A 26,491-nucleotide genomic window follows, 5' to 3' on the forward strand; every position below is an offset into this window, starting at 1 on the left:
AGACAAATTTATACAAATAAAGTGTCTTATTTCAATCTGTAATAATACTGGAAAAATATTAGTACATATTTCAGTTTATTTTTATTCACTTATCTATTTATAATACACTAGTCACTTTTTGCATTGATGAATCAAAAGGTTTAATGAGTACACAATGAAAATACAAACTGCTTTGGGTGGTTATCCAAATTGAAGTACTGTAACATCTATGAAATACAGCTAATGAGTTATCAAAATAAAACATGTATTACGAGATAAATATATTGACTTTAATTGCAATGTATAAAAGATAATTCTCTGATAACAACATTTAAGTAGTACTTTGCAATATACTCTTAAGGGTTTTCTAACAAAGTACTATGAAATATTTCTAAGTATAAAAAGAGGACATGAAAATAATTTTCACCATTTTGATATTCACAAAATAAAGTTTTACCTTATAGTATCAAAAAATATTGGAATACTATTGAATAAATATGAAATGCAGAATTATGGTGCAATAGAAATTAATTAAGCACACTTGTCAATAAAAAGTAGAAAACTGTACATAAGGATATGATGTTATTTCTGAATAAAGTTCCTTTGGTGAGGTATATTGAATTTTTTCTGTTTTACTATCTATACTTCTAAAAATTTTTGTTAAAAAACAATATTAATTTTTAGCACACAATTTAATTTTATAATATTTTTAATAATAAATATTAAAAATAATTGCAAATATTAAATTATTTACCAGTTGCAAAGCTCATTTTCATTCTTTTTTTATTATTCATGAATTACGTTAATAAATATGAAGTGAAATTAAATGCAGAAGGAACATAAAATTATCTATTGTAAAATCTCTGACATCTTAGTCTAAACCTTTCTAATCAATGGAACTTCAGGATTTAATGCCTAGAATTAAATTTTCATCAGAATTTCTTATGCACGAATTTTAAGAGCCTATCTATTATTACATTTATACACATATATTTCTATGAAATACGTGATTTTTGTGATTGCTATTGTGGATTTAAAATATCAAACTATGGCAGTGTAAAATACCTAGTACCTTCAAATATTAAATAGGATAAAAATATCAAAATAATTAAAGTTATGGTAGTAACATAAAGTGTTATAAATTGCATTATACTAGTCAAGTCTATTTTATTTTAGGAAAACGACCTAAGTCGCAAAATCTAACGCATAAATAAACTTATATAAATTGTTTTAAGTATTACATATACGTACGTATACGTAACACATACTAAATTTAATTAATATATCTTCACACTAAACAATTATTTTGATTCATCTAGGTCTGTGAAGTTTTAAATGGATATAAAAAAGTTTACGAAAAACGGACACAGAAAATATATGTGAAATTGTAATCAAAGTTTTCAAAAATTAAATAATTTAAACTATATTAAACACATAGTATTTGGTATACGTATGCAATCTGAATCTTTTTTGTTGGACATAAGATAAATTTGATACTTTGAAACGAATTCTTTTACCAATATCTATATTTTTTTATACAATCATTTCCCAAATCTACAACTACTAAGTGATTGTCAGGTAATACCGCAATACCTGAAGGACGTCGTAATTTTGAACTATGCGAATCAATTTCAGTTAAAATGTTACCTCCTCCTAATTTTAATACTTGAATTATACTGCGTCCTTTATCAGTACGAGTGCCAAGTATTCTACCTTCAGCGTCAACAGCCAAACCTCCATAAGCGCCTTTTCCTGTAACATAAAATAAAACCAAATATTGTAAAATATAAGTTCATTTACGTTATTATATTTGTGACAAAAAACTTGAGACCTACCTTTGCCTTCAGAATATATTTCTTCTGAAAAATCTCCTTTAGCAGAAAATACTTGAATACGACTGTCGGCGACTACAATTTCACCATTAGGTCCAACAGTGATAGAACTAATCAATTTAAATGTACTTCTCTTTCCAACCTGTTAATTAAAATTCTTTAAAAATGTGTACACTACACAGTGATTAGTACCAAGCTTAAAGAATGAAGATATCATCCAACCTGAAAGAGAATTTTCCCATCAGAATCAAATACAAAGACACAACTTTGACCAATATCAGCTACAAGTATATGCCCGTAACTTCTGTCTACTGCAATATCGATTGGTTCCTAGATAGTCAAATTAATAAAATCGTCAATAAATAAATTAAAATTTGTACGTGATTTGAAAATAAATAATACTAACTTGAAATGCGTTATGCGAGAAAGATTTAATAGTGTCACCTAGAGTGCTCATTTCTGTTACTTTTCGTGTTCTCCAATTGACAACAACAAGTCCTTGTTGAGAGATACCAATTCCTGTACAACTGCGGCCTTCAAGACCCTCATTAGTTATATGCCTTTGAAATTCTAGATCACAATTGAGTACCTAAAAATATAATATTATCTATAAAAAAGAAAACTGGAATGTTCAATAATTTATAATTTGAGATAAATTATAATTTGAAATACTTTTATACGCGAGTTCCCAGTATCTAAAATATATATCATTCCATCATCATCAACAGCAACTGCTACTGGTTGATGGAATTCGTCTTTTCCGTTTCCTCTCCTTCCATATACCTTAATGGGTTCATTATGTTCGGTTGCATCAAAAAATAAAGGATAATCTTTAATAGGCCGTTCGAAAACTGATAATTTCAAGACGTAACGACTTGCACGTGGAGGTCGAAATAGTACTTCATATGTACCATTATCTAAATCTATGATTTCGGTATCGATACTAGTACTTTGGTTTTCTGAATAGATATTGTCTGCAAAAGTTAATTCCGCAGTAATAAGATCTCCTCCAACGTTCCTAGGATGCCCATGATAATCGACAGTTTCTACTATTACTGTTGCTTGTAATTTAACTATAGCAGGGTCTTTCAACCTGGCTCTACATGAACCTATTTTGAAATATTCGTAATTAGAATACCATTTTTGTTCTAGACGAATAATTCTAAAAAAACATATAGCAATATTGCTTAGGTAACGATTAATAACAAATTTTGAAGCAGGTACTTTACTGTATATTCAATCCTCAGGATACCTGGCAATGTTGTACTAGAACGTACTCTTCCTAAGTTATTAAGAGCTTCCTCTAATTGAGAAAGTGCATTATTGTGATTAAATTCAAAGGTAATAAAGGCATTTTCTTTAGGTTCACTAAGAGCTGATGCTGCATCAAGTTGATCGGATAAACTACCAATTCTTTGTGTGATATTTCGTACTTCAACCTTTAAGGAAAATTATTATTATGCTTTATCATTAAACACATTAAATTTTAATCAATCATTGTCAAGAATATCATACTTGATATTGTAAGCCTTCACATTCACGTTGTACTTTATTCTTTTCAGCTTCTATAAGAGCATGCTGTTCTTCTAGTACATGTTTCTTGTCTCTTGCTGCAGCAGTAACAGCTGCTTGTAATTCAGTTCGTCTCCTTTCAATTTTTGCAATAATTTCTGTAAATTCATTATCTACAGCATTCAAACATCTTTCCGTAGAAGCTTCCAAACGTTGTAACTCTGTACTTACAGAATCCTGAGCTTGTGTTAACTGCAATTCATAAATGTTTTGTAAAGGATAAACTTCCATGAGCAAAAATTTAAATTGTCCAGAAATATGTAATCAATTATTACCTTAGATATACATTCGTTAGCTTTGTAGAGTAAAATCTCAGACATTCTTTTTATTGCAATACTAAAAGGTATAATAGTGTGTTCTGTACACCCTGGTGATGTTCCTGTATGATTACCACCTGTACATACTGTACAAAACACTGTATCACATGTTTCACAAAATAATAATTCTTGATTTATGTGAACTGAACATTTTGGGATAACCTGCAAAGATAAAGGAAATGTTAATGATATGTTTAATAACACATAGATATAAAGTATATGGATATTATTTCATACCTCTCGTCTTTGTCTGGACATAAGATCAAGAAGTTGATTTACAAGGAAACTTGGTGGTAAAGCAGGAACTCCACCACGAGGAATTGTTATCAATTCCCTGCAAATAGGACATCGAAATGCACCAGTCTCACGAGTCTGAGATGCAGCAATTCTTGTTAAGCAATGTAAACATACCTATGTAGTCAGAATACATAAACTATTAATTTAAAAAATTAATAAATGAATTATCCATATCTGTTTATTTTATATTCCCTTACCGTGTGTGAACATGGTAACAATTTAGGAGTATGCTCTCCGCCATCATAAACGCAAAGACACGTACCGCATGTTAAAAAACTTTCATTAAAGTCTTCATAGTTTATGCTGACTGTTTCTACGAGCATAGAGCTCATGCTAACCATCCTCTCCCCTAGCCGTGTCCTGTAAAAAAATAATAGATCTTGATTTATATCATACTTGTAAAATAAATATTATGTTTAGTATCTGAAAAAAAGAAAGTGGTCGAGTAAGTGTGGGTATGTAGTGTGTTATAATTATTGCAAAATAAGTTTCATTCTTCAACTGCTAGGTCAATGTCAAATAAATACTATATCTAAAACAGAAATATTTTTATGCGTATAATGCTGAAAAAACATAAATAAAATCATGAATATTTATATAATTTTATACAAATAAATTCAGTACAAAAGTTTAAAAAAATAATTATTATTTATTATAACAATGTTCAATATAAATGAAACACCAAGTTAAATAATACAGTTTACATAATTGATATTCAATTGTTATGACAATGCCACATTCTATTTTTTACAAAAATAAAAATTATACAGTGTGTCGCAAAAGTTTAAGTGTCGTGAATACGTGGACGCATTTTGACGTTGACGGTCCGCTTTAAACTTCAAAATAAATAGGTAATAAAAGTGTGAAAATAGTGAGCAAATTACAGGGTAATATTCATAAAAACATTTTGTGAATAATAAACTCACTGTATGGCTAAACGCAGTGCCTCCATAATGGAGTTAGCCCTGTTGTCGTTTTAAGAAATGTATACATCCGTTACATAGCACACGTTTTAGCGGGGTATCTGCATCGGAATATGCCACTTACACCTCGCATAAATTTTCATTAACAAATAAACTTGTCAATACTAATGATTTCAATCGATGATTTTCATTTTGTATCACCGTGCCGAAGAAATGAATTTAAATATTAAAACGTATTATAACAACAAAAACATTGTGTTTTCAAAATGCTAACTAATTAAGATACTTTCTAAGTAGAATTCATTTTTTACGTTTATAATATTCTCGTACATAAAATTAATCGATGCTTCAATTTGCATCGATTACTTCAAACAAAGCGAAATACACGTTCATACGAAATACTGTTTATAAACACGACACCTCTTTTAGAATGTTCATCGCAAAGAAGCTACCGAACACACAAAGCATATGCCGACGAGAACTCTTTGTCTATCTTTCGTTCTTAATATCTGTCGATGCGGAAATAGTTACCAAGAGGAATCTTTACTTTATATCCCGAAAAATTGACCGAGCATAACTTTCAAACGATACTCAAAGAATTTAATACAAAAAGAAAATATAATCGATCATTTTTAAAGTTATTTTTATTTCACTTTCGCGATTGTTTGTCTCCGCGAATTTTAGATGTCATTTTGAATTTCTGTCCCGTTATATCGTCACTATCACTGGCGACAGATCTTCCAGTTTTCGTCTGTATCTATGTTCTTCGAACAGTAACAATGATACTGTCGAAATTCGTTGTTTCTCTGTCGCATTTTTCCAAACAAACACAGCCACGGACAACGACGAACCGCATCAGCTGCTGAGCGCAGCGACTCACGTTTTACAGCTGCGCACGTTCTCGCCTGCATCCACAGCCGGCACCACACCAGGGACGAAACGATAAGTACATTATACGGGCGCCAGCGGCTATGATTTATCGATACGCTTTTCCTCTTTTCTTTGTTAATCATACAATTACAAAATCTCCTTTAACCCATACAATATCGGTTCAAACACACTATCTACCTCTCAGAGCCACTATGCGCATGCGAGGCGCCTTTGTGTTAATTTTGAAAAGCTACCCTCTTATCCTGAAAAACACTGGTTTAAGTTATTACAGTCCAGGTATATTTCAATGCCACCCAGGATTCCTTAAGTAAGAACAGAGAAAAGAATCTTTCAGTGTTTTCGATTTTGAGAGAATTTTAGAAAAATGTGAAATGAGCTATTGTAATGCAAGGCTGTACAATGCGGGGATACAATGCGTGGTAATATAACACGAGACTATAACGCGTGGATATACCATGCGTATTGATATAATTGCAGGACAATACAACGCATGGTAATATAATGCGAGGCTATAGAACACGTTGTGGTATAATATGAGATTTTGTACTATGTCATCTTACATATTATTGTTTTTTGGGCCAAAATGGGTATCCGTGGGTTAATAATAATAGAATAAAATAGAAACTGTTTAAAGTTTGTTACACGCTGTGCGCGAAATAATACGTCCCTGAGTATTGGCGCACCGTCAAGCGTTTACCACGAGAGTGAGAGGAAGTACATAGGAGAAAGCAACGATAAAGAAAGAGAGATACACGCGTCTGTTGAAGGGTAAGGAGGCGCACAGCACCAACGGTGGTATAAAGACGAAGAAATGCATGGTATGCTTGTGCGAGGTATACACGACCATACAGACGGCTGAATTGTCTACTGCGCAGTCGCCCGTTAAAAGGTGTAGCGGTTGATGGTGTATGCTATACACTGAATGTTTTGCTTACATGCACTTGCTACTAACCAGCCTTTGGATGGCTGTGTTTTTTATAGTCGACTTTAATAGAATATTAAATATTACCACTAGAAATTGATTAAAAACATCCTACATTTGAAAAATCCTATTATACTTTATTTTAATGTGACACCAATGAAATTGTTTTCGCAAAATGTATAATCAAGAAATAATTCTGATTAATTAATATTTTATTTTGAATTTTAATACATTCAAAGATGATGAAGTTTTTAAACGAAGTGTAAATGTTTTTATCGCCATTTTTATCAACTCCTAACATGCGAGTCACATACTATCACATAAAGTTCGTATTGTTCGAATATACGTGTCTCTTATAATTAGAAAAACTGGTCACATACTTACATGAATGGACAGCAGTTCATGAAGCTTCCGTTGATAAATTCGGATGATAATTTATTTGGTGTATAAGCAATATTGGCGCGATATATTATTTATGGCGTCCCAAGGATTGTACACGAGCGTGATATGCACACTAACAAAGCACCATGATACAGCTACTTAAGTGCAACAAAATCCACGATATCGTACGGCTGTTCACGATAGCGTCTGATTTTTGAAATAACGAAGCATAATAAACAAACATATGCACACGTATATACTTCTAATTTAAAAACTGTACGACGTCAAGGCGTAATAATATACACATTAATGTGAACAGATGTATTCGCAGATTCTATTTAACAATCACATTGTCACACTTCGCGAATGTAAACAATAGAATCGATGCATACGAATGCATCCTTGACACATGTCACAAAACAAAACCGTATTAGTATTGTGTCGTATCGAGCGGACGATACGTTTATCGGTACATTAACCCTCGTTAATTTTACGGTCAATAATTATTAAGATTTCGGTAGACACGCGAATTTCATCTGTACACACTAGGTTATCGAATTATCTCGTTAGCGAATCCGCGCGGATAACATTCGAGATTTTTTCGCGTAGAAATTCGACAACAATGTTAAACCGGTTTTCGCTATCTTTTCACCGTAAACACGAAAGGTTTAGTCACACCGTTAACACAATACCCCGTGTACGATTTCCATCGTATTCATATTTCATTGGCGCAAAACTGCTAACACTGATCGGAAGACGAAAGACAAGGATGGCGACATCGATTTTAGACAATACACGCTAAGCTCCAGCAGGTGGCACGGTCCTCGTCTTTCAAGCCACGATGTTGCGTTTTTTTTACCACGAAATGACAAGAACAGACACGGCACTGAGAATTTCTGCGAAACACCAGGGGATGAAAACACACCCTCGAAACTGTCCTTGCTCGACCGCGCATGCGCGTCGCGATTTAGGTCATACGTTATATATGACAGTTGTATACTCTGCAGAATTTTACTTATTTATTATGTCACGATCGGCGATGTTTCCACTTGGTAACTGAGAAAAATGTCACTATATCAGTATGATTCTCGTTTTAGGTTTTGCACGGCTAGACTGTTGGCACTTGGTCACAGAATAGAAGAGGTTTGAAAACATTGGCGAGGTCGGGGTAGCATCCTTGGCCTCGATGTTGGCAATCTTCGAATAAGTGCTACCAGTGGTGTAGTCAGATTTCAAAGTTGCCGCGATTTTTACGCGATTAAAGTCGCGGAAAAGTATCCTTACACTTTGATGTTTCCGTTCTACTATTCTTATTACTTGAATCATAAATTTGACGACTTGATCTTTAGATCGCAGGGACATCCGCGGTTCGCGTGCAAGGATATGTTGCTATGTGCAACATCCTTGTTGCTCTTGAAACGATTTTCGATGCACACAATTCGGACATGCGCCATTAAATTCAGGTCATTCGACGCTTGACCGAAATTGCGATTCAAGAATTTTTTACTGCGGACTATCAAGGACGTCTTTAATTATATCATAGTTAAATAAATTGAAAATACTTTTTTAAACGAGATCTAAAATTTATGAAACTTCCTGGGAAGTCTGATTATAATTGTAGGAAAAATGAAGAATAAAACAAAATAAAAAAGCGTTAATTAAAAGATTCTGTTATTTGTACTGTTACGCGTTGCTCACGTTTATTGTACTCACCGAGTTCTGTTATTTCCCAGATAAATATTACGCACTATCTAAATGATCTATCTAATTTAATGCGTCAGATACGTGTGACATTAATTCGAGTACATGGGATGTAAAATTAGTGTCACCTTAAAGTATATTTGCGCGAGCGTAGGATGCGCTGCAGCGTACTTAATTTAACATAAATTACCAGCACGCGCATAGTTTAAAAAGTAGAAAAAATTATGTATAAAAGATTATTTTCCCGTGAACTGAAGCTGGGCAAACGTGTACGGACGGTCATTAGATTCAGGCACGTTTGTTTAGTCTTTAGGGCGTACGGTTTACAGCTGTTTAATATTCTCCGGAACCATAAAAAGAGGTTGATGTTCTTTGTCAAACAACGTATTTATTTTTTACATTTTTCATTAAATTAATTGTGAGACATTGTATAGACTGATATACATCAGTCATAATATTATATTTACATACATATACAAATGTATACTGTACATATGTGATCCATGAAATGACGCTAATTAACTTTCATTTTCAACGTATTTTTTTATCCAATCCTTGTAGCTGTAGACACGAGTGAAGACGTCAGGACGACCTCTAGCACACGGTATCCCCCAGGACACCACTCCAATTTGTTCATTATCAGCGACCAAAGGACCACCAGAATCACCCTTCAAAAATAAAATAATTTTTTATTTCCCAGCACAGGAATTTATAAATTTAGATATTATTAGTGTAACCCTTCCAAAGATTGGTCATTGACACCGCAATACTTGGGTATTGATTTTACCAAAGAACCTTATAAAACGACAACAAATGAAAGTAGTACAATCAGACTGTATCTTAAAGTCAAAAGAGGGTGCACGCGATGCATCCTGCGTGCTTAGAGTAATTCTATCGAACTAGGTGAGTGGAACCTGAATGGTGCTTATTGTTACGCTCTTGTCGACACGGTTTTCGCGACTACAAATAAGAAGAAAAAAGTGCCGCTTTGGTTGAGGGATCCTTTGACGTGAAAGGGCCCTCTTCTCGAGTACTCGACTAGACTGTGAATGCACTTACGTGACAAGCGCCTTCACCCCTCTTGTTAAGTGTGCAGATATTGTCGTTGGTGATCCGAAAGCTGGCGTTTAAACATTGTTTTTGATCGATCACGCTCAGTTCAATGTGATACAGCTCGTTTGGCGTTTGACCGGGATACTTGGGTGCGTAATTAGCACAAGGAGGTTCCAGTCCATGGCGCAGCCATTGATAAACAAAATAAGTACACATGAATACAATATAAAAGAAAAAAGGTAATAAAAGATACTTACGCTAGTGGTACCCCAGCCAGATAACGTAGCAGGATAATCGATTTTACTGAAGTTCTCGTTGGGCAGAGCGATTGGTTTCACCTTATCCCCGAAAACAATGTCCTTGTCCACTTTAATCAGCCCGATATCGTTTCTGATCAACGCGGAGCTATATCTCGGATGAACGATTACTTTTTCGGACTGGTACTCGTCGCCACCTTTGTCCAGGGCGTTCGTACCCAACACCACGGTTACAGCCGTGTCATTGAAACTGCAATTATATGTTAAAACAAATATTTGCGTTAAAAACGACAAGCACAGTAATTTGAATTTTAACCTTGATAAGCAGTGAGCCGCCGTCAGTATCCATCTCGTGTTCAGCACCGACCCTCCACAGAAGTGACGGTTTCTGAACCGAAGCGAAGCTTGGTAAGGATACTGTCCATCTTCTGCTAGGGTGCCGCCCACGATTTTCGGCCCATCACTCGGTGCCGCTGTAATTTGAAAATTTGAGTAGGAAGTTTTATTATTTTGGGAAGTATTGTTACCTGACGCTCCAAGTATCACAGTGACGAGTACGCAAAATAGAAACATTGTGAACTTTCTATGACAACTTAGGCTGACGTTCTGGAGGCATTCGAGGGGTATTTATACCAAGTATGTACTTAATGACCGTGGGAATACGCACCTGGACATTTAAATTTGGGTCAGATATTACTTACGAAAAAGTTCATTCTGATGTATCTCACGTGCACTATGATAAAAGGTAAGACTAAGGTTGAACGGGTACCTCTACCTTTTGAGAGGAAAACAGACAATTTCCACTAAATGAGGGCTGGATATTCCATTCTGTTCATTCAAACATAATTCATTTTACTCGTTATAAGATGACACATCGTCATAATCTTTTCGTAAATCACGAAAATATTTAAATACTGACAAATCGTGCTATGATTCATCGTGGACGCGATATCTTTCAGCAGGACTTTAATTTCGAAAATGAAATACTCGTCTGATTCGCGTCGTTTTAATCAATGAAAGATATTCGAGATCTTTATTAAACGAGCACGCGGTACAATATAAAAAAGCACAAAGCTGGACAATTTATTCCATTATGACATGACTCATCCTGATTATGTTCCATTCAGAGACGGTGTCTGGGTGATTGGCCTCATTCAAATTGTATGGCAGCGTTAGGGGGTCTAATTCTGGCGTCATATACGAACGCACTGTGCAGTCAAATTAAAACGATATTACTCTTAAATATGACTGGACACTCGGATTGGGACAGGGACATAATGCGCATACGAAAAATGTTTCTTATACGTCTTAAAAGGAGATACCATCTCGGATGATTCATTCTATTGTGAAATTTATTTATATTACCTTCCGATTGTGTCCAACATGAATTGGATGTCTATGTTTGCTACCAGCTTTTCTACGAAGAAAGTAGGAAACAGGGAACAAGGACGTTTGTACAATATACAAAGAACATGTAACTTGAACTTCCTTTATTTGAATAAAATCGGGTAATATGAACCGTGGATGTAGCTCGTGTAAAAGGCAATTTCATCGCTTCTTTTCTCGATTCTAGTATCAATGCAATTATCTGAGAAGTGTGAACTATTGCGCGTTATTCGAATTAATCAGAACAAGAGCACTACATGTATCGCAACAGTTCATATTTCCCGTGTTGTGTACGTATAAAATATTTTTATCAACTCTCACAACCAGAAATGAATAGTTAGAGAAGTACCATTTCTCCCGTGCATACAAGTAAATAAATAAAACGTAGGAAAAAGAAAAACAGAAGCTCGGCCGTAAGTAATCTCTTTTATATCGTGTATATAATTTCTGTGTTTTTTTTTTTAACGCTCCGTGTAAGTATGTGTGTGTGTATATATATATAAATCGTCCGTACCCTTATATGTAAGTATTCAGTTTACAAAAGCTACTGTGTCAGTATCACTTGCCCTCGGTCATGCTTCAACGCAGGCATATTTTTCATTTTTTATATTTTTTTAAGTAAATCGTACGAAATTAAAGGTGTTACAATAACCATCTGAACAGCTTGGATCGCTGGCTTATTTTATTATTTTTCTTTTATTTTTAATCAATCGCGTATTATAATTAACCACCTTGTACCATACCAAACCGATAGAACTTCATGATTGTCTAATATTCTGGATAACTGTAATAATATATGTACGTATAACTATGCCTTATACATTCGAACGGATCTCCTCACCAATAGTACGATAGGGGCGATTGAGTATTTCTGCACGGCGCATCTTTCGCAACGCCCCGTTACAATATATATAGAAATATAACATTGATAGTACTAAAAATAGAAACATTTTTTCCCTTTTCTCTTCTTTCGTTATACTTTAAATCATACAATTATAATGTAACAGAGTAAGCACAAAATCAAATGCCAGCACCCTATTTAACGCCATGGACTTCCCTTACAAAGTACGCGCGCATTTTCAAAAATTCCGCGCGTAGATCGAACATAAATACTTTTATTTCGTTTCTGCTCAAATACTTGTAGAAAAAGGAAATGTTAAATCTTAACGTGAAATTACTTAAATTACAAGTAGAATTACCCTATGCTTATTGTTACATTCTATTTATCAGAACAATTACTCGAAAAATGCAAAGATCGACTTTGTATGCATCTAGAACCGGCGACAATGTTTGTGGAGATGGAAAACACTTCTAAAGTTTATAAGTACCCATACACATACGGGACAGTAGACTCTCGTTATATTGCCACCATTTTCACGGATTTCAAAAATGTGTATAAAATGTAATAACTAAGTGTAAAAATTTTCATAGAATATATAAAATTTCAAGTGTGAAATCTTTTGGTAAACTACACTAAATTTTCTGCTGTAAAATTTCCGTGGCAATATAACGAGAGCGCACTATGCCATGTAACTCCACAAAGTTTGAGATTAAGTTTTGAGAATCGTTTTAAAACCACCTCGTGCCGGTCCTATATGCATTCACGTTGTGGAAGGTAAAAGCGAAACTTACATAAAAATTTGCTTCGTCGACTTATAATGAAAGATGATACTTAAAAAAAGGAAAAGAAGAACAATACTTTTCGTCAACACTCAATTTACATCGTTCATTTGATTATTTTCGTCTTATTTTAAATGCAAGGTAACTTCGTTCATTCTAAACAATTTTCTGATTAGTTAAAATAAATAAATAGCGACGATAATTGTACACATTCGTACGAATCAATTGATTAAAGCGGCCAAAATCATACGATGAATTTCCTTTTTATCAACATTCGTTTAATATATTATAAATGCTATATAGAAAATATGTGTATACAGAAAATGTTTGAATACCCAGAAATTGCGAATTAATTTAAAAGTATTAGTAACTTAAATTCATAATATCACATGGTGCTGCCATCCAATATTGTAGCTGTAGAAGTGTGTACAGAAAGATGGCTGTATTATAATTCTAGGCCACAGTAACTCCGTCACTTATTGGCTATGAAGTATTTCAATATATTATTCGGTTTTGGTTTACTAGTTGTCGGCCACGGACGTGTCACTTCTCTCTGTATGTCAATGGGTAAGGATTTAAGAACGGCCGCATCGATTTTCGGCGATAACTGCATGGGTGACGAAGGACTCAGTCTGAGATCCGCCATTTCGTTGCTTGGAGATTCTCTGCGCCCGCTTAACCACACTTCCAGCCTGGTCTTCTTCGGCAGAGGTTCTATTTCGTTCAGTATATCATCGTCCGCGCTCTGATTATTAGCACCTACAGGTTTCGAGATTGGGGACGAGGTGGTGCTCATTGCAGAACCATCGTTACTATCTTGATTTGTACTCATCGGCGATCCCAGACTAATATCGGATACACCTTCCTCTGAACTTATGTCTAAGACGGATTGAACGGCTACCTGTTTTCGTAGAAAAGACGTAATACTATTCTTTCCAGAAGATCTCTCCTCGAACTTCGTGAAAGCAACTCCCAAAAGAGTTAAATGGAATGGCTTAGAAACGTCGACGGTGCGATGAAAGAGTTTCATCGCTAGCGCCAACATTTTAGCGTGGTCGTAAATGCCAGATTTCGAAGACGGCAACAGATGTTTCGGTAAAGCACACTGTCGAGTTTCCCTTTTACCGGAAGATGGTTTGTTAAAATCGTGTTTCCTGACCGTTAATCTCATAGCCACTGGAATCCTTCCATCTTCCATGGCCAACTCTGTCAACCTTCTTAGAAGAACTCCTAGTCGTGATTCCACTTCGGCTACCAAAGAGACGCTTTTAAAACCATCTTCCAATCCTATGGACTGTTTCTTTCCTGTTGGTTTCACAACGGTTTCATCAACTCCTTCGGCATTGTCTTTCAATTTTCTTGCAAGGTCGACACCAATCTTTCCTTCCAAAGTTTCCAAAGGAGTTTTACGCAAATCATCCACTGTTTTTATGTTATTAGACAACAACAGTTGCGTAGTCTTTTGGCCAACGCCCGGTATTTTGGACACGGATCCTATCGACGACAATAACGCGGGTGCGTTGCATGGAAATATTAATGTTTGCTGGTTTGGTTTATGCAACGATCCTACTAACTTTGCTAGGAGTTTATTATGTGCTATTCCTGCACTGCAAGTGACATGTAACTCTTTGTGAATCCGTTGTCTTATTTCTGCAGCAATTTTGGTTGCAATGATCAGTCTAGCATGGCAACCGCATGGACATTCTTCTTCGACTGAACCAAACACTTCACCAATTGGAGTTTCATCTTCCATGGAAATACTCATATTTAAGTCAGACTCATTACCAGGATTCATGTATTTCTGTACAAGGGATGTTGCATCCAGAAAGTTATCATCAAAACCCAATCTTTCAACTAACGGAGTAAACTGATGTAATACTTCCAGGATTTTGTCAGAAAAGTGACGATAATTTGTTAAGTCTTCGCCATTTACTAAGTTCAAACCTGGACATAACTTTAAAGCTTCTTGAACCGACATACACTTTTTGATACCGTATTCACGTGCCAAATAGTTGCTGGTTACTACTATATTCTTTTGTTGTACTCCCAAAGGTTTACCTTCAAATTCTGGATGTCTTAACATCTCCACTTGAGCATAGAAACAATCAACATCTATGTGAATGATAGTTCTTGGATGTCGTATAATTGCATCAAAATCAGCGGAATCCATTGAGGTCAATTTATGAATTGTATAGTACAATATTATGCATAGAAACTTCCTCGCATGAGTTGCTTTATTTAATGTTTTAACATAATACAGTCTGTAACTCAACATGTACGAATGAGATTAATTTTTAAATTAATTAAAATTAATTAACACATTGTATATGGTATTTCCCACATATAATGTGTTAAAGATATTAAATAAATATATTACCTTCTTATAAAACTGATTTGGTATAAATTTATTCTTCAATACAAATGTCAATTTCAAAACTTGAAAAGTATAATTTCTTCTCCATCAGTTAACAACCTTAACAGAAATTTTTATAAATTCTGAATATATAGTTGTTTACTTGCCGATATGTATAACTGTACACATATATGTCTAGAAAATAGGTTAAGTTGAACAGTCAAAACATCGAACAGTCTGCTTCTTTTAGGTTATACATAACAGTTTATAATCGTGAAACTAGTTCACATCTTTAATTCTTGGACTGATTGGTACAAAGTGTACGTATTGCAAGTATTATTTTTCTGTGTTACTTGTTCTAACTTTCTCTAGATTGTAAAGTAAGGTTACCATTATTTAATATTCGCTCGAAAACTATGTATGTTGTTTCACAACCATGTAGAACGCTAACACGTAGATGTACTTTTATTCTCTAGAAATCCGTTAGATTACTGAATAGATATTAAAATGTAGCTGTAACTATTACAGTGATGAAACGAATGTTTCACTTGCGAAAACCGCGCCAACCTCTTGCAAGTTTCATCGAAGAACTGTGTTTTTCTCACGGCAGATCAGTTTCGTCGGTAGCACGAAACAAAATTATCGTAAAAACTAAATAGAAACTTGTTTATAAACTGTAGTGTAACTAATTTATTTTTCACATGGTAGCCATGTTTTTGAATTGTCATACGTATCTTCGTATGTACGGATGCATGTATTTATAATTACATTCTAAATATTGGTGCATACAAATACTTCAAGATAGATGCACGCATGGATATTTTATGACGCAACTAAATTTTTTCATCAAACAATCCACAAGTTTTCTGTCAAACAACATTTTACGCTTAACAAATTCGACTTTCTTCACAATGAAGCCTCAGAAAAAAGGTTGCAATTTGTATTTTTCACGATTTTCTCACACAAAATGAGCACCTTTTGTTTGAACCACATATTGTGCGACACCTGGTATGTGCATAATGGCTCATCTTCATAGCATCCTCATGAGACAACAGCCATAACATTTACAGTCTGTGTCTCGAGAGAAGCATAATAGTTTGCGCATCTCGGCTGAATTCAGAAAACTTTTTATCACCACTCTAGTGCGTTAGTCTATCCCTCACTATTCATTTCGTGATCATATACACGGTGAGCTGAAATATTTGAATAATTAATAACACCAATGTGCGGATCTCTAAGATTACGGATTTTGGGTGTATTTGAAAAAGTTTGGGTGACATTTGAGCTAAATAATTAACATTCAACAAACATGATACGACACATATCAGAATGGTGATTTTAAATACATTTTTGAGTCAAATCTGTTATCGAATAAATAACGATACGACAAGAGATGGGACTGTAGGAGAGTATGCTTAATAAATGACCACTCGGTATATGTACTTGACGTCATAATGCCATTAGAGCGCATGCACATTATCCTTAATATGCATAAAGTGACAGACCAATCAGAGCGAACCTGCGCAGTATGAATGAAAATACGTCATTCAGCGCTCCGATTCTCTCGCGGAATAACGTATAGGTTAATGTAGGGAAGTCACTAACGCGAGAAGATAAAATCAGAACAAAACGTATTATTTCCCTAGATATTTTCCACTCATATTGCAGATAATCTAGTGGAAATACGTTGCGTACAAAGTAAAGATAAAACCCTATAAAGATAAGTTCTATAGACAATTTATGGGTTTTGTATTGTATTATGCTTTCATCGTATGATCGTGTTGCGTTATCGTATCGCGCATTCAAATACAACAAAATAACTGGCTAGAGGATCTTAAAAATTACTTTGTACTTCTAGAAGTGTAGGTTTCTGTAATAAATCGTATCCACATAACCTTTAGTGATATATTGTTCATTAGTTATAAAGAAATACGAATTGTTTGGTTGGGTGTTTGCAATTTGATAGATGAAGATTCAAACATTCTTTTTACGTGAAGTTAATGAAAATTGAATGAAATCCGCGTAACTTGAATTTATACATTTAACGTGAAGCACTAGTGTATTTTTACTAGCTCTTTCTGGAGGTAGTGGATATTTAAAAAATTATATCAATACCGTAAATTTGTCGTATTACATAAAATTCAAGTTAGGCTTTGAATTGACTGCAGGCAGCCATCTTGGAAAAATCTTTTTCGTATTTCGAACGAACAAAGTGTCAAATATTGATAATTCCCTTCATCTTATGCCGGTGAACTGAGAATTTCTCAATAAAAACCGAGCTTTTCCCAGAAGGTCAGACTTTTCGGAGCGGCCTTGGAAATAAAATGTAAAAATCAATTTCGCGCCATAAAACAGTATTATTCAGTAACTGCATTTAAGAACAAGAAAAATATAGAAACGAGTTGTGTTACAAACAACTCGAATAACCGTTTTCTGTTGAAAGTTCAAAATAATCCAGGCAAAACGGCTCCACCAAAGAAACCGTATAAGAAGATGGCCGAAACGAAGGAATTGGAGGTGAGTTAAATACTAAAAGTGGTGTAGTGTAAGTTCAATTACGTGTGAAATTTCATAGAAAAGTGGGCAGGTCTGCATTGTGAATTTGTCGTGGTTATATCCGGGTTATCAACGATTTACGATGTGCATCAGTGAATTATATTACTAGACGCTTAGTAAACTGTCGCGAGAAGCTTAATTCCGTCGCTGTTGTAATTATGTTCTTTTTGCAGTGAAATATTCAGGTTAATTAATAGAATTTTTTTTATTTCATTATACTGTGCTTAAAATTGCGTTGCATTTATCCAATAATGCTTATAAAGTACGACAATATCTTCGTTTTCGAAGGTAACCTTAATTCTCTTTTTTATTTTAATAAAAATATTTTTTAGAAACTCTTTTATTATTTTCACTTATTTTCATCACATGAAATACAACGTTCTGTTACTAGGGGTGGACACTTATTACAACTATAAAAGCGAATTTTGTTTTGTTATCTTATGGAATACTGTTAATTCAATATGTTTTTGATAAAATATATTTATGTACGTGATTTTTGTAGAATAAACGATGAATAAAAACTTGACTATAATTTTCATGAGTAAGATTTCAATTTTTCTTACATTTTTGTAATAATATTTTTATTGCAAAAATGAATAAAAATATGTTTAGCATGCAATTAAACAATGCTTTTTATAACAATAGCACTTTTTTGTAATATTGATTTTGTTTGTATCATTGTTTTTAGTTTTCTTGCAAATGTCTTTATAATGTACGAGTATTTCCATTTTATGATTACAGAATATGGTTCTAAGTTTTCGAGTCTCTGAACTACAAATGCTTCTTGGTTTTGCTGGTAGAAATAAGTCGGGTAGAAAAAACGAATTACAAGCACGTGCTCTAGAATTGTTAAGGTTGAGATCACATCCTGTACAACTTAAAATACGTGAATTATATAAAACAATACAGTAAGTATGTTAGAGTTAATGTGATTATATTTAAAGATCATTTTATCTTTATAATATTGATCACTTTTATTATTCACTTGCCTTCATAATTTGAGTGATAGAGAACATTTATTGTGATCTTGATTTATGTGGCACTGCTATATTCTATAAATGCATTTTATTATGAACATAATAATAAAACACAAATAAAAGTAAACTTACATACTTGATACTCTTGTTTGGAATCATTGTACTATTCTTTGTTATTTAAGTATTACTTCTATCAGCTGATTCTTCAAATAAAATATTAGTTTGATTATTTATTTAAAAATATTTCCTAGAGCTGATCAATTGGCAGCACATCAAATGTATGGTCAGACAGGTGGTTCCGGAGAACCACAAATCGATCAAAACATGCATTCCAGAAATTATTACACTAGGTAAGTATATAATATACAATAATAAGGTGCACAAACTACAGGTGCTGTAGCTTTTGTGAAGAAGTTACAAAACAACAAATGTTTGATCATATAAATTGTGTTGTAATATTGGTCATTATTTTTAATTAATATGAAGACAAGCAATCAGTCAGCAGCAACAGTCACAATCTTCAGTTTCCAGTGGGAAGGATCTACCACCTGCACATCAAGCATCTATACCTCAGGCACCTAGAACTAATCCTGTATATCCATCCTCGGGATATACTAGTGTAACACCACAGGTAAGTTAACAAAATTTTGTGCAGAACATCTGAATATTATTAGTGACTATGAAGATCTTAACATTTCAGCAAACATCAACTGCTCCATATAATCCATATCCATACCCACCAAAAGTTTTGCCCTCCCCATTACAAATACAGTCCAGAAGCCAATATCCTATACATCCAGATGTTAGATTGAAAAAACTTCCATTTTTCGATTTATTGGCTGAACTGTTAAAGCCATCTAGTCTAATGCCCCAAGGGTCCATGAGACTTCAAGAGAACACATTTATGTTTCATTTAACACCACAACAATCAACTGATATAGCTAGTTCAAGAGACTGTCGTGCAGGAAGTAAAATGGACTATACTGTGCAGGTACTTTTAAATAACTGTCGGAGATAGCATTGAATGTTTGGTTTTATTTTTTGACAATTCAAAAAATTATATGGTGGACATTTCAGGTACAAATGCGATTTTGTTTACAAGAAACTTCTTGTGAACAAGAAGACTGTTTTCCCCCAAGTATTGCTGTGAAAGTAAATGGAAAGTTGTGTCCTTTACCTGTAAGCAACTAACTGAAGTGACATTTGATTTTGACGCATCATAAATGCTAAATTATAAAGAACATTTTTATTTATTTTTTTTTCAGAATCCTATACCTACAAATAAACCGGGTGTAGAACCAAAGAGGCCACCACGGCCTGTTAATATTAGTCCCTTAGTTAAATTATCTCCCACTGTAGGAAATCAAATTCATGTCACGTGGTCGGCTGACTATGGAAGACGATATGCGATTGCGATATATCTAGTTAGAAAGCTTTCAAGTGCAGAATTATTAATGAGATTAAAAAATAGAGGTGTCCGTCATTCAGATTATACAAGAGGCTTAAGTATGTATTCAGCTATTTAAATTTCGTTAATGTGTAAAAACAAATGTCATTAAAACAATGTCCCTCATAGTTAAAGAAAAGCTTAACGAAGATGCAGATAGCGAAATAGCAACGACGTCGTTAAGAGTATCGTTAGCTTGCCCGTTAGGAAAGATGCGTATGAGCACACCATGTCGTGCGTCGACGTGTTCACATTTGCAATGTTTCGATGCTTCGTTGTTCCTTCAAATGAATGAAAGAAAACCTACGTGGAATTGTCCGGTCTGTGATAAGCCGGCGTTGTACGATAATCTTGTTATCGACGGATACTTTCAAGAAGTATTAAACTCTAAGAAACTATTGCCCGATGTGAATGAAATTCAATTACTTCAAGATGGTTCGTGGGAGAATTTGGTATTGAAGAAGGAGAAAGATAAGGATAAAAATGAAACAAAAGTTATTACGAATACAGAGAATCGCAAGATTGACGTGGATACGGTGGATCTGGGTAAGTTATTTTATATATCAATTTTCCATAAAGGGGTTGCACCATAAATTTACAAATTGTAAAAATTGTGAGCTTTTAAATGTTGGACCTCTTTCTGTACTGTCAATTACTATTTAATTGTCTAGATGAAAATACTCTTACACCTCCGAAGGAGAAGAAACGAGCGGTTGTTATTGATTTAATATCGGATAGCGATGACGACGATGAACATACTACTCCAACGCAAAGTACAAAGAAAGTAGCTAGTGGTACTTCTTCGCCCAAAAAATCGCAAACTAGTTCTATTAGCAGTACGAGTGAATCACCAGAATTGATGATAATTGATTTAGAATAGAAGTTTTTATACTACACTACAATAAAATTGCCAAAACCTTAAATTACCATATAAGTTTTGTATAGAATAAAAACCAAAACTTTATTAGTTATGCGATCATTGAATTAAATAATTGCTGTATAAATATTAATGTGAGTAAACTCATGACATTTTTACTTTTGATAATTTAAATTCGATGGTCCTTTTTTTTAGTTATAAAAACTGACCATTCATCTTATTTTGCTTCAAGGTCTTGAAAACTGTAATACGTTATTATAGAATACCAATCATGGACCACCCAAAAGAACAAAATCTACTTTTATGTTATAGTATAAGTTTCGTTATAATTTTGATACATAAGTAAGGTAGCAGAAGTGTCAGACATAAATTATTTTTATTGCAAATGTTTCCATTTACAGTATTTCTTGGTTACTACGTTATTAAATCGTAGATATTCTCGTTGATATTTTACCGAAGTTTCCTACTTGATCAGGGTTAATGAAATTACATAGACCGTGTTTGCTAATAGATATCGTTTTTATAAAAATCAATCTTATGAAATAAAATAGGTAAAATTGATACAAATAGGATATTAACAATGTAATACTTTTATGTTTCAACTTTAGTACATAAATTGCACATTCTATATATCTCAGAATTTATTCTTCTTGCAAAATCTCTTCTGAATTCGGGTACATATAATTACGAAGTGATATTCCAGAAAGATCTTGGTCCACAGGTTTTCTTGTATCATATAAACTTGGAGCTTGACATATTATGCCGAGCGTACCTCCGATACATGCGAATGTAAAAACCCAAAGAAAAAGTCTATCTAAAACCATGGCTACGAATTTCCAATCTTCTATAACCTAAAAATGTAAAAAAAAAATTGACTTATCGATTAAAGATTTACTATTAATATTATAATATATTAACGAGGAAAATTGTATGTAAATACTTTTTGGGAATAAAAATCTTATTCCCAAATATATTTTAAAAGGTATAGTATTTAACTTACCTCGTTATCCTTGTCTGCATTTTTTATATGTTGAGCAATGAAGCGCACACCCTTAAGAGCTGATATGACATCTGGGGACAAGTGTCTCGGCATCGTATTTTCGCTATCAGTGACTGTAATGACATATCTTTGTTCGTGTGTATGTTATGAAAAATTTTATGACACTTTATAATATCATTTGTCGCCTCATAAATATTCACGAGTGATAAGAATTTATTTTAATATATCTACGCTCATTCATTATTGTATAATACGCAATGTATGTTTGGTATCTTGTAAATGGAGAATTATTGTAAACTCATAGGTTCATTGTACGACGACATTCGCAAATACCAATGCAAAATTGTGTTAGAATAAAATTTTTTACGAATAACGTTGTATAGACATTTACCTGACGCGTGTGGAATATGGCGGGCATCATCCTCCCTTATATTCTTATACTGGGAGGTGACGCTCTCGAATCCATCTGGACTTCCTTTTAACTCCAGAGGGTAGTCGCTAACGCTATCACAAAAGCTATAATAATTATTTCTGAAACCTGATATTTAACTCCGAAATAATTACCTAAAATCTATTTCATTGGTATATCCGCTATCCATATACGTATCGTCATATTCCGGGGTCGAGTACGGTGTTCGACGCATCATCAACATTCGTGGCATCCAATTTAAGAATACTTGTCTGACCCATGGCGACATATTGTGCGTGGACGGTGATCTGTACGAACAAAATCCGTGTAGTCAACAGTATTCCACAAATATATTACTGCAATATAAATTACCGAAAATGAACGTTCAGTACGCATACAGTGATCCATATCGATAACGTGACTAAAATCATAGTGAATAGCAAGTATTTTCCTAAAAGCGGAATGGCCAGTGACGTAGGTGGTATAATTTCTGCTAGTAGTAAAAAGAACACTGTCAGCGAGAGTAGAATGGAAGAACACAGTGACACCTAAAAAATATCAATTTTTGATATAACCCTTTCATCTTATTTATACTTTACTTACTTTTTCGCCGGAGTCACTTGGAAGGTAGAAGACAAGTACTGTAAGGAACGTTATACCAACGCACGGGATGATTAAGTTGACCGTATAGAATAATGTTTTTCTTCGCATCGTAATGTTAAAGGTGATATCTGCGCACAAAAAGATTTTATATTATTACAACATTGTTAAGTTTGAAAATCTTTCTCGTGTAAAAAGCTTACCAGAATAGGGTTCCTTGCAACAAGGATAATACTCCTCGTTCCTTGACGCGGGTACTTCTAAAATATCCCATTCTACCGATAAGTAAAAGTCTTTCAAGTCAATCCCTGTTGCAACCAAATTGCTGCCAGGTACTTGTTTCATATGTTTAAGATCCACCTGCGATTAAAGGTCTTTACAAAACATATTTTCGACGTACAATGCTAACTAATTCGCTCTTTCGTTTCATTTTATCGAACGAACGATGGTTTAATAAAGGGGTTATTACCTGAGCGCCATTATATGTCCAAGAGCCGAATTTCATGATGCACGATTGTTCATCAAACGGGAAGTACTCCACGTTAATCTCGCAGGATGATTTATAGATTGCTGGCGGCTTCCAGGATACCTCGCCCGTATATTTTAAAGTTGCCTTCGTCATAAGCGTTACTTCGTAATTGCCATCGGCGCTAAAAAATAAACAATCTTTGCATCATAAATCCTTAATATTTTTCGCGAGATAAATGAATTGATTATATTTAATGTATTCATAATGTTTCGTATATCGCATACTTATTGTATAATACGATATCTGGTAGCCAAATATTCTCGGAAGGCACGTAAAGCATCTCCACGCCGCCGTATTCTTCTGGATCCCATCGTAGTTTGTAATCAAACCATTTCTGCGTTCACAAAATAAACGTCTTTAATTTGTTCATGTACTCGTAGGATTCAGCTATAAATTTTCCTACCTGTTCCACCCAGACATTCGTTGTCATCACTTGATTTTTCAAGTTCTACAATCACAGGAGAATTATTAAAATATATACTATTTTTAATATAAACATGCTTGTAATTCGATACCATTTCGATGAGTTGCGACAGCTTCAAGCCGAGCCAAACTGTTAACGTTTCGGTATTATTGATAACAGGGCGTATAAGTCTGTTGTAGTTGGACAGCAAATCATCGTAAAGCCTCTTGGTATCAGGATTTGCTTCATAAATTTTCATTCCGGCTATACCTAAACGAAACATCTTTTCTGTCATAATTAGCAACTTTTTCGTGGAAAACTTCCACGTTATTTCAAAATAAATGAACAATTTTTATATATTTCGAAATACAGGGGAACTTACCGTGTATGATATTAAGCGTATTGAGTAGAATACCGAGCGATATTCTCATTTTAATTACTTCTATTTACAAATTTATATTCGATTGAGCTGGTACGACCACTCCCAGTATGGAGAAACGTTCATTTACGACCACCGTGCACAATGACTCTCGAGTTAATCATGTTGAACGTGAAATACGAAAAACGCACAAAATACCTCTTTTACTGGCAGCAACTGAGAAATATAATCAGTAAAATCCAAACGTTCTGCATCCCACAGGAGCAAAATCGATATACGAAGTTAGCGCCATGATAGTTGCTGCTCGTCTGCTGTGTCGAGTCTAGTATACATCCTCTGCGCATGCGTGACAGCGTCGCGCGCAGCCATTTCAAACCGTCTAACTTTCACCCGGTCAGTCAGGACGGTTACAGCGCCTGCGTTCCTTCTCCTGGGAGTTCAATTTGTGTTTCGTACAATTTTGCAGCTTTAAAGTATGAACAATGGACTTGTGCATGCCACAAAGGTAATTTCATGAACTATTATCCCTTTATTGCATAAATGTATCAATTAGAAGGCGTAATTACGATTGTAATTGCAATAAAGATGATTTGTCGAATGTAGGAATATGAGCAGTACTGTTGAACTGCGTTCGACAACTAACGCACTCTACGTCAGTTTTGCAACCGTTTTCCCTCGCTTTTAGCTGCTTGAAAAATGATTTTCGCAGGAGTTTTAGGACGGAAAGGTAATGTACATTAAATTTATATTTATTTTGGTGTTATTATAGATTCGATTATGTAATCTTGTCTGTGGGATAAACTTATTTAGTTATGAAAATGTCAAGTTTAGTAATTGATAGATTTGTATCTGTCATGAGATAATTCGGCGGGTATTTTCCCAATATGGAAGCACTACTTTCTAGAAGATTCTGACGTATTCAAACTTTGATATTACGGTTTCTCGCGATATTTTCTCGAAGTTACATGGTTTTCCGTTTTGTATTACAACATGCATTGCCTTTATGCTACATTTTTCGTACGTTCGTAAAATCGAAAGCACGTACACACATCATTAGACACGGTACGTGTGACGTTCGAGTGCGGTGAGACAATAGTAAACAAATTAAGGGCTGGCAGCGTTCCTCTACAGTTTCAGGGCTGAGACATTAGTTCTCTAACCTTGTTGAGCATTCTCGAGACGGTCGCGTTTAGAAAACATCGTAATTACGTCGGCGTGAAAAGCGGCCAGAGCATAAAGCATGTCTTTTCGAGTGGTAGACCGCGAACGTAGATATATTCTTCCGAAAGGTGACGTCGGTGTAGCGAAAACCCTATCCGTGACCGTGCAACGTTTTACGTACAATTATCGATCAAAGACAGCCTGTAAACACGGTAACGGAAACGTACACCACGCGGCAAACCGAGCCACTTAGCGTATGTTTGTTTAGTACCTTTTACGATTATATCGTCCGGGTATGTGTTAGGGGTTACGTAGAAGCCAGTGTCTGGATTGTAGTTGAGGGGTTGGTCGTCGCGGCGCCGTGCTTCGAGAGGGTCATTTATAACTGTTATCGCGAGACTTACTAGCCCACTTACTACCTTCCACTGTCTATTCTCCAACCCCTCTTCTATTCTTCTCTCGAGCGAGATGCAGTGGCCTACCGGATCCTGCTGGTCATTCTATCACGGCTTTTTCTTTTTTCCCTGGTCATCCTGTATCGCGCCAGAAGACGGTTCTTTGAGTAACGACGCCTTCGAAACCGATAAATCCTCGATGGATCCCCATATTTTCGGAGAATCGCGAACCTTCGGCGCCAATCGATTTACAACAGCTTTCGTCGTACATTTG

General features: G+C 34.6%; 6 protein-coding genes across 23 annotated transcripts in view; 2 read left to right on the forward strand and 4 right to left on the reverse strand.

Annotated features, from left to right (window-relative positions):
• Positions 1–1,353: 1,353 nt before the first annotated feature.
• Positions 1,354–8,420, reverse strand: LOC100875577 (tripartite motif-containing protein 2). 2 transcript variants are annotated; one of them, XM_012292700.2, is made up of 11 exons: positions 7,118–8,420; positions 4,195–4,357; positions 3,938–4,111; positions 3,659–3,862; positions 3,327–3,575; positions 3,064–3,250; positions 2,484–2,920; positions 2,218–2,400; positions 2,034–2,141; positions 1,815–1,953; positions 1,354–1,731 (listed from the first exon to the last, which is right to left on the reverse strand). In XM_012292700.2, exons 1-11 carry the CDS (start codon positions 7,135–7,137, stop codon positions 1,493–1,495), a joined length of 2,103 nt encoding a protein of 700 aa, XP_012148090.1. In that variant the 5' UTR covers positions 7,138–8,420; the 3' UTR covers positions 1,354–1,492. The 2 variants fall into 2 exon arrangements, with proteins under 2 accessions (XP_012148090.1, XP_012148089.1); XM_012292699.2 differs by lacking the exon at positions 7,118–8,420 and adding an exon at positions 4,924–5,794.
• A 763-nt stretch (positions 8,421–9,183) lies between these two features.
• On the reverse strand, positions 9,184–11,577 carry LOC105663489 (chymotrypsin-2-like). Of its 4 annotated transcripts, none has more exons than XM_076536174.1 (6): positions 11,491–11,577; positions 10,653–10,731; positions 10,442–10,598; positions 10,126–10,375; positions 9,875–10,012; positions 9,184–9,483 (listed from the first exon to the last, which is right to left on the reverse strand). In XM_076536174.1, exons 2-6 carry the CDS (start codon positions 10,696–10,698, stop codon positions 9,334–9,336), a joined length of 741 nt encoding a protein of 246 aa, XP_076392289.1. In that variant the 5' UTR covers positions 10,699–10,731; positions 11,491–11,577; the 3' UTR covers positions 9,184–9,333. The 4 variants fall into 4 exon arrangements, with proteins under 4 accessions (XP_076392289.1, XP_076392288.1, XP_076392287.1 ...); XM_076536173.1 differs by having other exon boundaries at positions 10,901–11,496; XM_076536172.1 differs by having other exon boundaries at positions 10,653–10,792; positions 10,901–11,496.
• A 23-nt stretch (positions 11,578–11,600) lies between these two features.
• On the reverse strand, positions 11,601–16,509 carry PolI (DNA polymerase iota). 2 transcript variants are annotated; one of them, XM_012292713.2, is made up of 3 exons: positions 15,875–16,509; positions 15,509–15,604; positions 11,601–15,392 (listed from the first exon to the last, which is right to left on the reverse strand). In XM_012292713.2, the coding sequence occupies exon 3, from the start codon at positions 15,299–15,301 to the stop codon at positions 13,604–13,606; it is 1,698 nt and encodes a 565-aa protein (XP_012148103.1). In that variant the 5' UTR covers positions 15,302–15,392; positions 15,509–15,604; positions 15,875–16,509; the 3' UTR covers positions 11,601–13,603. The 2 variants fall into 2 exon arrangements, with proteins under 2 accessions (XP_012148103.1, XP_012148104.1); XM_012292714.2 differs by having other exon boundaries at positions 15,509–15,679.
• Positions 16,510–17,091: 582 nt separating this feature from the next.
• Positions 17,092–22,714, forward strand: Su(var)2-10 (E3 SUMO-protein ligase Su(var)2-10). 9 transcript variants are annotated; one of them, XM_012292704.2, is made up of 10 exons: positions 17,092–17,346; positions 17,928–18,001; positions 18,782–18,948; positions 19,269–19,367; positions 19,504–19,648; positions 19,703–20,008; positions 20,095–20,196; positions 20,283–20,523; positions 20,594–21,010; positions 21,136–22,714. In XM_012292704.2, the coding sequence occupies exons 2-10, from the start codon at positions 17,978–17,980 to the stop codon at positions 21,342–21,344; spliced, it is 1,710 nt and encodes a 569-aa protein (XP_012148094.1). In that variant the 5' UTR covers positions 17,092–17,346; positions 17,928–17,977; the 3' UTR covers positions 21,345–22,714. The 9 variants fall into 9 exon arrangements, 8 of the variants coding, with proteins under 8 accessions (XP_012148094.1, XP_012148099.1, XP_076392276.1 ...); XR_013039516.1 differs by lacking the exon at positions 17,092–17,346 and having other exon boundaries at positions 17,355–18,001; positions 21,136–21,475; positions 21,574–22,714; XM_076536161.1 differs by lacking the exon at positions 17,092–17,346 and adding an exon at positions 17,355–17,568 and having other exon boundaries at positions 17,653–18,001.
• On the reverse strand, positions 21,914–24,965 carry nAChRbeta2 (nicotinic acetylcholine receptor beta2). 2 transcript variants are annotated; one of them, XM_003706460.3, is made up of 12 exons: positions 24,665–24,965; positions 24,395–24,552; positions 24,283–24,327; positions 24,104–24,213; positions 23,820–24,000; positions 23,554–23,710; positions 23,354–23,481; positions 23,123–23,298; positions 22,906–23,058; positions 22,733–22,857; positions 22,342–22,454; positions 21,914–22,192 (listed from the first exon to the last, which is right to left on the reverse strand). In XM_003706460.3, exons 1-12 carry the CDS (start codon positions 24,711–24,713, stop codon positions 21,983–21,985), a joined length of 1,605 nt encoding a protein of 534 aa, XP_003706508.1. In that variant the 5' UTR covers positions 24,714–24,965; the 3' UTR covers positions 21,914–21,982. The 2 variants fall into 2 exon arrangements, with proteins under 2 accessions (XP_003706508.1, XP_076392277.1); XM_076536162.1 differs by having other exon boundaries at positions 22,733–22,845; positions 24,665–24,964.
• A 93-nt stretch (positions 24,966–25,058) lies between these two features.
• LOC100883369 (protein turtle homolog B) overlaps positions 25,059–26,491 on the forward strand; it is a 613,440-nt gene continuing 612,007 nt past the window's right edge. For all 4 annotated transcript variants that reach the window (XM_076536156.1, XM_076536160.1, XM_076536159.1 and 1 more), the window contains exons 1-2: positions 25,059–25,166; positions 25,265–25,388. The gene's annotated coding sequence lies outside the window, so the exon portion shown is untranslated. The remainder of the gene's footprint in view (positions 25,167–25,264; positions 25,389–26,491) is intronic.

This window comes from Megachile rotundata, chromosome 10, assembly GCF_050947335.1.
Source record: "Megachile rotundata isolate GNS110a chromosome 10, iyMegRotu1, whole genome shotgun sequence".
Lineage (NCBI taxonomy): Eukaryota > Metazoa > Arthropoda > Insecta > Hymenoptera > Megachilidae > Megachile > Megachile rotundata.